This window comes from Ruditapes philippinarum, unplaced genomic scaffold, assembly GCF_026571515.1.
Source record: "Ruditapes philippinarum isolate M1 unplaced genomic scaffold, ASM2657151v2 ctg12355_1_1_1_1, whole genome shotgun sequence".
In the NCBI taxonomy this organism is placed as follows: Eukaryota; Metazoa; Mollusca; class Bivalvia; order Venerida; family Veneridae; genus Ruditapes; species Ruditapes philippinarum.
In genome coordinates this window covers 1-10,486 of record NW_026865680.1, presented here as the reverse complement: position 1 = coordinate 10,486, position 10,486 = coordinate 1, and the positions used below count along the sequence as shown (strand labels likewise).

Below are 10,486 nucleotides of genomic sequence, written 5' to 3'. Positions count from 1 at the left end.
TACAGTCCTCACCAATGACACATGACATGATACAGTCCTCACCAATGATACAGGACATGATACAGTCCTCACCAATGATACATGACATGATACAGTCCTCACCAATGACAAATGATATGATACAGTCCTCACCAATGGCACATGACATTATACAGTCCTCACCAATGGCACATGATATGATACAGTCCTCACCAATGGCACATGACATTATACAGTCCTCACCAATGACACATGATATGATACAGTCCTCACCAATGATACATGACATGATACAGTCCTCAACCAATGATACATGACATGATACAGTCCTCACCAATGACAAATGATATGATACAGTCCTCACCAATGGCACATGACATTATACAGTCCTCACCAATGACACATGATATGATACAGTCCTCACCAATGGCACATGACATTATACAGTCCTCACCAATGACACATGATATGATACAGTCCTCACCAATGGCACATGACATTATACAGTCCTCACCAATGGCACATGACATGATACAGTCCTCACCAATGGCACATGACATGATACAGTCCTCACCAATGACACATGACATGATACAGTCCTCACCAATGATACATGATATGATACAGTCCTCACCAATGGCACATGACATGATACAGTCCTCACCAATGATACAAGACATGATACAGTCCTCACCAATGGCACATGAACATGATACAGTCCTCACCAATGACACATGATATGATACAGTCCTCACCAATGATACATGACATGATACAGTCCTCACCAATGATACATGACATGATACAGTCCTCACCAATGACACATGACATGCTACAGTCCTCACCAATGATACATGACATGATACAGTCCTCACCAATGATACATGACATGATACAGTCCTCACCAATGACACATGATATGATACAGTCCTCACCAATGACACATGACATGATACAGTCCTCACCAATAACATATGATATGATACAGTCCTCACCAATGACACATGACATGATACAGTCCTCACCAATGATACATGACCAATGATACATGACATGATACAGTCCTCACCAATGACACATGATATGATACAGTCCTCACCAATGACACATGATATGATACAGTCCTCACCAATGATACATGACCAATGATACATGACATGATACAGTCCTCACCAATGATACATGATATGATACAGTCCTCACCAATGGCACATGACATGATACAGTCCTCACCAATGGCACATGACATGATACAGTCCTCACCAATGATACATGACATGATACAGTCCTCACCAATGATACATGACATGATACAGTCCTCACCAATGACACATGATATGATACAGTCCTCACCAATGACAAATGATATGATACAGTCCTCACCAATGACAAATGATATGATACAGTCCTCACCAATGGCACATGACATTATACAGTCCTCACCAATGATACAAGACATGATACAGTCCTCACCAATGGCACATGACATTATACAGTCCTCACCAATGATACATGACATGATACAGTCCTCACCAATGACAAATGATATGATACAGTCCTCACCAATGGCACATGACATTATACAGTCCTCACCAATGATACAAAGACATGATACAGTCCTCACCAATGGCACATGACATTATACAGTCCTCACCAATGACATATGATATGATACAGTCCTCACCAATGACATATGACATGATACAGTCCTCACCAATGACATATGACATGATACAGTACTTGCCAATGACATATGACATGATACAGTACTAACCAATGCCCATTGACATGATACAGTACTAACCAATGCCCATTGACATGATACAGTCCTAACCAACAACCCATAACATGTTACAGTATAAACACATGCCCCATAACATGATACTGTCCTTACCAATGATCTATGACATAATACTGATACAGTCCTAACCAATGACACATGATATGTTACAGTACTAACCAATTCCCCATAACATGATACTGTGTCACTACTAACCAGTGACTCATGACATTTTACATATTTTCAATGATTACTCTTTTGATAAAATATCTGGGTGTAACTTTCTTTGAAAAAAAAAGAATGAAAAATAAAGCCAAATTATAGTATTTTCAGTTTTATTTCATATGACAGTCATAAAAATTCATGAGGCATTAAAACATTAACATTCTGGAAAAAAAAGAGCAAAATAAGCAAAATATAAATAAAGCAATTTAGAAAGAAGGCTTATTTCAGGCAAGAAATATACATTTTTCTTAAATTTCAAACCTATGAAAAATGAACATACATGTACAGTAGAAAATAGGCATGGCTTTAAACATGGGACTTGTAAGAAAGGTAACTGTATTTGCTTGAAAAAAAGATACAAACTTGTAACAACAATAGATAATAGTGCAAAATTGTGAAAAAATAACTTTTCATTATATATTTTCTAAGAAAGAATTTGCACAAGGAAACATGGCTGTAGCCCACATGATCTTACAATCATTTGTATGAATATTCACATCAATTTCCTTGAAATTTCATCAAATACTTAAAATACTGTTACAAAGAATAACTTCAAAGTTATCTGAAAGAGAAGACTTTGCAAAAATATTTTATGTAAGAAATTACACCATATGGATTCAACCCATATCATCTTATAGTAATTTAGGAAGTGGCTCCTTAAGACTTGGCAACGGGTCACTTGCAAAGGTTAAAAAAGTAAAAGATTAATTCTGAGGGTTGAAAAAAATCTTAATCATTATGGAACTGGTTGTTCCTCTTTTGATTCAATCCTTAAACTGCCGGTACGAAAGTGACCAGCCTTTGCCACCTGTATAGAACCAGGTCAGCCTGCATATCCTTGCAGTCTTTCCAGGCTCTATAATGTTGGTTGACTTAACTTTGTCATCTAAATATCCCTAAAATTGATAATGGACAATTCCAAAAATAGAAAATGGACAATTCAATTAAAAAACAAATTCGTGTTAAGAGTTAAATACAGAAACAGATACAGTCAAACTTCTGTAAAAGATACTGTCAAACTTGTGTACAAGATACATCATAAGTCAAATTTGTGTAAAACTCATTGACCTCCTCCAACTATAAATCAAATTTGTGTGAAAACCTGTGCTTTAAACATAAAACAATTTAGATATATTTTTCTTAGAGCATAATTGAAAAAATACTTTCAGACAATTTTTAAGTAATATATATTATTCTATCCCATACAGTATTTTCCAATTATTAGGAGTAATGTGCAGTTTTTTCCTCAACTAAATAGTCACATAAAATGTTTTCAATGAAATAATGAACTTTAAACCTGGTGTAAAATAACAATTTACCACAAAGCCCAATCAAGGCTTCTTAGTCCAAAAATATACAAATGAAATAAAATATCAAATCTGTATTCTCTAGCACTATGAAAACCAAAGTCTCAAAATACATGCACGGAAATAAAAAAATGCACAAAAAAGGAAGGTTGATGTAATAAAATAAAGGACTATAGTCAGAACTAAATATAAAATGGCAGAAAAAAACACAAACTAAATACTAATAACTAACAAAAATAATAAAATATAACTTAAACAAAAACATATCTCCTTTCTATTTATTTTTTGGCACACAGAATTTACATGGAAAGTCCAAACAAAGTGGACAGTTGTTATCTATAACAAGCAGACTGTTACTTGAATTAGCTGTGAAGATACAAGATACAAGAAACTTTATTTTAAGTCGGTTTACATATTACAAGAAACATTAGCTAATAAGCTAATGTTAAGAGGGGCAACACCATTTATTTTTAATGATATTTTGACAAGCTGGTCATTATTATAATTAATAAGTAAGAATTTTAAAAAGTCTGATTTTACAATTTCTTAATCCACAATGGAATAAGTCTCTCTTTTTGTGCTATACTTGGTGTTGGTGTGAATGTCACGGCTTATTTATTCTCATGTCTGTTAAATAATTGTACCGTACATGTTGTTTTAAATGTCCATGTATATTATTCCATACCAAATTAAATCTAAATCTATTTAAGAAAAGACAAAAAAGACAAAAGTATTTTAACCACTCTGTAAAATCAATCTTAAACTGTTTCCTCTCACACAAGCTTTTGTTCTCAAATTTCAGCAAAAACTCACAAACTTTGCCAGAGACTGTAATACATTCTTTAAATGGCATATTCACCATTAAGACCATTTCACTATTTAGACCACTTTTAGTATAGTCAGTGGCCTTAAAAGACAGCATTTACTGTAATTAAATAATGGAAACATAGAAAACCCCTTTATCATTAAATGCACACAAAAAATCTTAATCAAAATCAAGGTACCTCATTCCAATATAACTAGGTCTACAATGTATCTTTACTACAAAAGTTCCATTGAAATCTAATCATGCCAATTCACGTTTTTGGTCATATCTTGGCTTTCATTCCACCTTACCTGCTTTTAAGGATAACTAACTAGTACATTTTGTAATTATCAATTTCTCCGCAAATGACCAGATACTTATTCAACATCATTTCCGACTCAGCCATGAAAGACAAATGACCATTTGAACTTGTAGATATACAGTTAAAAAATGTAGAAGGCATTCAGTTAAACAGACACATTAATTTTCTTCACCAATACTCCATTCTAACATGAATTTTAAGCATGTAGTGAAGATTACCTTTTATAAGCATAAATGGAATGTCTGCAAAACATAAAAAAACAATGTTTACATTTAAAGCCAGTTTAACTAATATGCACATTATTCTTGCTTACAAAAAGACATTGATATAATTATAGATGACACATGTTGATTTCACATAGAAAAAGACGTGGTAAAATTTTACTAAATAAAAGAAATGCAATGCAGTCGATATGTAAAATTATTGATGAATAACTTTTTCCATGTTTAAAACTAGAATTTAGGTTGGTGCTTCATGATGAAGCTTTAGATGGTGAAACCATGCAGAAACCTAGAAAAATATGTAAATTGTCACCTTAGTGCAATAACGGGTCAACTCCTTTAAAGTTCAATAGACGTTAAGCCATTACTGGACTAAGGTGACAAAATAGCCTCAGTTAATTTGACCTCTAAGACCAAAGGCTGTAGTGGGATATTTAAGTCCTTTATCATCACCTTAGTGCAGTAACAGGTTAACTCCTATTAAATTATATAAGGAGTTAACCCATTACTGCACTAACATGATGAAATACAAACATAACTAATATCTAAGATATTCATCAATACATAAAGATGCTTTGGAGACTGTAGAACCTGTGGGTAAAGGATGGAACGAGAGGCAAACTGGCCACTGCATGGATATCTGGAATTGTTATTTGTTTACCAGAAAGCATGAAATAAAATACAACAAAAACAAAAAACAAAGAAATGGAAGATTGAAATAAATAGCAGTATGAAAAAATGATAACTGAAATCCAATGTTATACATAAAAATAAGTAAATTATCACATGTAGAAAATGAGACACTTTGTCTTTGTAGCTGTAAATGCGGGACAGATGTTACCCTATTGTTAGGGAGATATGTGTTACAAACTGAAAACCCATGTTTAAAAATAATGCTTGCTTGTGATTGGTCAATAAGCATACTGTGCTTAAATTAGACATGCTAGCCTCATTGCCAAACCAAAATGATTAACAAGAAGCGCCGCAATGCGACGAAAACCAGGTTTTCAAAGACCAAATTTTAATGTGACAGCAATCAATAGGTCAAAGTACACTGAAGTTAATGAGTAGAAGCTGAAAATTCTATTGTAAGCAAATGACCTTGAAATTGCTCCCAGATATCTAAGTAGCAATCAAAAGCTGCCACTCAGCAAGTTTATTGTCAAAAGGTCAAAGCAAACTCAAGTTATAACATGAAAACTAAATACATTAACCTTGATCACAGACACCTGGGTAGCAATCCCAAGCTGCCTCTTGATACAAGCTACCCATTCATCAAGTTTGGTGTCAAAAGGCCAAAGCAAACTCAAGTTATTGAGCGGAAACTGAATTTCTATTTTTAGTAACAGTGACCTTGACCTTAATCACAGACACCTGGATAGCAATCCCAAGTTGCCTCTTGATATAAGCTATCCATACACCAAGTTTGGTGTCAATAGGCCAAAGCAAACTCAAGTTATAGAGCGAAAACTGAATTTCTATTTTTAGTAACAGTGACCTTGACCTTGATCACAGACACCTGGGTAGCAATCCCAAGCTGCCTCTTGATATAAGCTATCCATACACCAAGTTTGGTGTCAATAGGCCAAAGCAAACTCAAGTTATTGAGCGGAAACTGAATTTCTATTTTTAGTAACAGTGACCTTGACCTTGATCACAGACACCTGGGTAGCAATCCCAAGCTGCCTCTTGATATAAGCTATCCATACACCAAGTTTGGTGTCAATAGGCCAAAGCAAACTCAAGTTATTGAGCGGAAACTGAATTTCTATTTTTAGTAACAGTGACCTTGACCTTGATCACAGACACCTGGGTAGCAATCCAAAGCTGCCTCTTGATATAAGCTATCCATACACCAAGTTTGGTGTCAATAGGTCAAAGCAAACTCAAGTTATTGAGCGGAAACTGAATTTCTATTTTTAGTAACAGTGACCTTGACCTTGATCACAGACACCTGGGTAGCAATCCCAAGCTGCCTCTTGATATAAGCTATCCATACACCAAGTTTGGTGTCAATAGGCCAAAGCAAACTCAAGTTATTGAGCGGAAACTGAATTTCTATTTTTAGTAACAGTGACCTTGACCTTGATCACAGACACCTGGGTAGCAATCCCAAGCTGCCTCTTGATATAAGCTATCCATACACCAAGTTTGGTGTCAATAGGTCAAAGCAAACTCAAGTTATTGAGCGGAAACTGAATTTCTATTTTTAGTAACAGTGACCTTGACCTTGATCACAGACACCTGGGTAGCAATCCCAAGCTGCCTCTTGATATAACTATCCATACACCAAGTTTGGTGTCAATAGGCCAAAGCAAACTAAAGTTATTGAGCGGAAACCAAAAGTTGACGCCCGCCCGCCGACTTCGGCATTACAATAACCCGGTTTTCGTTGAAAACCTGGTTAAAAATAGTGCTTGCTTGTGATTGGTCAATTAACAAACTGTGCTGATATCAGGAATGCTAGCCTCACTGCCAGACCAAATTGTCTTAAGATAATGCTAGCCTGTGATTGGTCAATTAATAAACTGTACTATAATTATATATTCAGACAGCTTTGATAATATTGCAATAATGGTATCATGTTTTCTGGAAGATAATAATATATGACATATAAATTCAGTTTATAACACTAGAGCCTTTGACAAAAATAAAACTTATGTATTGCCAAAGTATAATATTTGTGTCAAGATTTATTCACAGACATTTAATAATTTAATTCACAAAAAGTTTTACTAATCTGTTTTGATAAGATCAAATTTGCACTCAATAATAGGGTTAATAAAATTAATATCTTTAATCATAAATTATGTTACACTAAAACTAGTGTTATTTCAAAATATTGGCAAGTATGCATTGTATATCATAGTATCATCTTTAAAAAATAAACTTTTTATTGTATTTATGTAACAGAAAATGGTCACATGACCAGACATATATCTTTTCATTGGATATTAGTAATAATACATGGTCACATGATCACATTTATTTTTTGTATTGTATTTAAGAAACGCTAAGTGGTCACATGACCAGAAATATTTCTTATTAACTACTTTTCTATCATATATGAATAATATGGCAACATTTTGTTTCAAATATCTCAGAAGATGCGGTCTATTTGATCAACTCCTAACAAGCAAAAACAAAAAAGTTTTGTTTAGTCAGCAAAATGTGAAATACAAAGTAACTAAATAAAAAAGGAAAGCATTTTGTACAATGATTCATACAGTTGACTGATCTTTGGTGTACAAATATCAAATTTTAATCTCCAACAAGATATTGATCATGTGTCTGAATATATTCAATAAATAATGTAAAAACATTGTAACTCGATACAAGGGTTTTCTCAGTGTTTGTGCGCAAAAAAAAAAAAAATTACAAACATTTTAAAGTCTACTAGGATTGTCTCCCTTAGCGATATGACTTATTTGTGTCTAGGCACTGTAAAAATAAACTCTACTGTCAGTACTTGCTGTCGCTTCGATCTATATAATATCAAACACTTTCCGTACATATCCGTTTATTTAAAAATCTTTTTAAGAATCTCAATGTTATTTCCTTCACTTCACATCCCCGTTTGTATGCGTTGTTTCGCTATTCGCCTGCCCAAACATTTCTGAGACTAACTTCGCACCATTGATCCCCCTCACAGTGATTTTATTTGGTCGCACAATAAGTCCATGCTCGTTTTTACACGAGAAGTATCGTTTACCCTGCACTGATCCATCGTTTTTTCCTTTCGCTGTACGTAACTCGACACCGACCCAAATGCCGTCACCAAAGTCAGTTGGACCAATGTACCTTACATTTCCTGTAATTTTGATAATTTTAAATTAAACGTGGATGAGAAGAACAATTTTTACATAATAAATCACAGAAAAACCTAAAATCTTTTCTGACACAAATGACATTTTGGTAATATGGGGCAGGAATTTTTGTTGGTGTAATATATTCCCAGAGCTAAGGAAGGCGACTTGGCTGACAACTATAGGGCCGAAAAAATACAAATTGGAATGAGGTACAATCAAGTACAAAATATAACTTTCCTACTTCACAACTGTTGAAATATTGACAAGAAGTTGTTTTATTAATCTGCCTTAAACAAAAATGTTTAAACCAACTTTTTGAACTATGTAAGTTATAACATTTATCATCAGTAAATAATATTTACCAAGTTCGTTGTTACAGAAAACACTCATTCCAACTTCTAGTTTGAAGTTGGAGCTAGACCCTGGCGTTCTCATGATACCGTCTGGGGTGCCACTCTTTGGTCGTTTATTTGGTGTCCTAGGTCGTCCGTCTCGTAGGTGTGAAGACCCAGATGCTCGTTTATCAACACGCTCAGACACGGCACCCCAGCTGATTGTTTCGAGAGATTCGTTGGAGCTGAACCGTTTATCCCCTAACCTATGAGATACAATAAATTATTGTTTAATTAGCATGATCAAAGACATCCAAAAATAAAGTTTAAGTCAAAGGGATCAAACTTATATTACTTGTCATGTAGTGCATTTTAAGGTGCACACCTTACTCATAAATGACTTAAACACTCAAATCCTAAAAATATCATAACTAAGTAAATGGTAATACAATAACCAGTTATACTTCAAATAAAACTTTAAAAAGAAGACTTTATCAATGATTTTCAAACATTTTACATATCATACATATCAAATTGATATTTCAATTCCTATGTGACTCAGAAAGATAAATTTATAAATGTGACCTAAAAACTATAAAATTTGACATCAACTGAAGATTTGTATTTGTTTCTGACTTTGTGTTGTTTTTTAAAATGAATATACATGAAATCTATCAGAAAACAACATATTCCTAATTACAATATTTACAGTCAACACAACATAATTGTACTAAAGGAACCCCCAAAGAAAACAATATGTTTTACAATAATTTCTTTGATCTACACAATTGCTTGGTTACTGACCATTTCAGTTGGGATTTCTTACCAGTAAAAATTCTCTTACTAGTTAAATCATTTAGGTCTGCAGTTTTTTATCTTTTTCCCCACCTATAAAAATACCCACTCCAAAGAATATAAAATTTAAAAATCCTATAGCACCCGGTTCTGCAGTAAGCATAGCACAAACTATTCAAAGTGGAGTTTGTACCTACAATAATTTGTACAAAGAAGCAAAAGTAAAATCTATACAATAAACCCAAAGTAGCAAAAACATTATAAAAGATAAAAAAGCATTCCATGATAAAAATATATTATTAAATTTATGAAAATAAATAATTCAGTTACAATTATTTTATTGACTAAAACTTTCCATAACTTTATTTATTGGTGCACCATCACTGGTACACTATCATTAGAAAATATATCTACATAATTTTTATAACCAATGGACAATCAATTATTTTTTTCACTTTACCCTAACATCACTATATTTTTTTCCATGTGAAAATGTCCACGATTGTAAATGCCAAGAAAGTTGATATCAAATCCTTAAAGATATACTATGCTCATATTCGGGTAAAATGTCATTTTTCCTGAATTTGTCTAATTTAAATTAAAGAATGCACACACTCTGTTTGAAAAGCTGTATTCTTTTAAATTGGTCAACAGCAGTAAGGGACAGGTGGCTTAAAACAAAAGACCTTTAAACTACTCAGCCACAAAAGCTGCCCAATGCTAAAATAAAGCAAGCAACAGAATAAAGCCTGTCAGAAATTACAAAAAAGCAGGCTGGCCTCAGGCTCTATTATAACTTAAAACATGAACTGGTTCATCATTGAAAATGAAGAACTGAAGAAATTCTTAATTAATTCATATGTTACAACCAATACAAAATAAGGGGTTGGTAGAAAGAAAGGGTTTAAAAA

At 33.5% G+C, this 10,486-nt stretch overlaps 2 protein-coding genes across 2 annotated transcripts; one reads left to right on the top strand and one right to left on the bottom strand.

Annotated features, from left to right (window-relative positions):
- Positions 1–297: 297 nt before the first annotated feature.
- Positions 298–717, top strand: LOC132729975 (MAGE-like protein 2). Its single transcript, XM_060715811.1, has one exon. It carries the CDS (start codon positions 298–300, stop codon positions 715–717), a length of 420 nt encoding a protein of 139 aa, XP_060571794.1.
- Positions 718–7,800: 7,083 nt separating this feature from the next.
- Positions 7,801–9,119, bottom strand: LOC132729974 (CAP-Gly domain-containing linker protein 4-like). The gene is made up of 2 exons (XM_060715810.1): positions 8,811–9,119; positions 7,801–8,450 (listed from the first exon to the last, which is right to left on the bottom strand). Exons 1-2 carry the CDS (start codon positions 8,881–8,883, stop codon positions 8,200–8,202), a joined length of 324 nt encoding a protein of 107 aa, XP_060571793.1. The 5' UTR covers positions 8,884–9,119; the 3' UTR covers positions 7,801–8,199.
- Between the last annotated feature and the right edge of the window lie 1,367 nt (positions 9,120–10,486).

What these genes read in the sequence shown, in the direction of transcription:
- LOC132729975 (XM_060715811.1), top strand. Translation starts at nt 298, where the DNA reads ATGATACAGTCCTCACCAATGACAAATGATATGATACAGTCCTCACCA.
- LOC132729974 (XM_060715810.1), bottom strand. Translation starts at nt 8,883, where the DNA reads ATGAGAACGCCAGGGTCTAGCTCCAACTTCAAACTAGAAGTTGGAATG. An exon ending in TTTCTGTAACAACGAACTTG is followed by an intron (nt 8,451 to 8,810) that starts GTAAATATTATT and finishes TCAAAATTACAG; the next exon opens with GAAATGTAAGGTACATTGGT.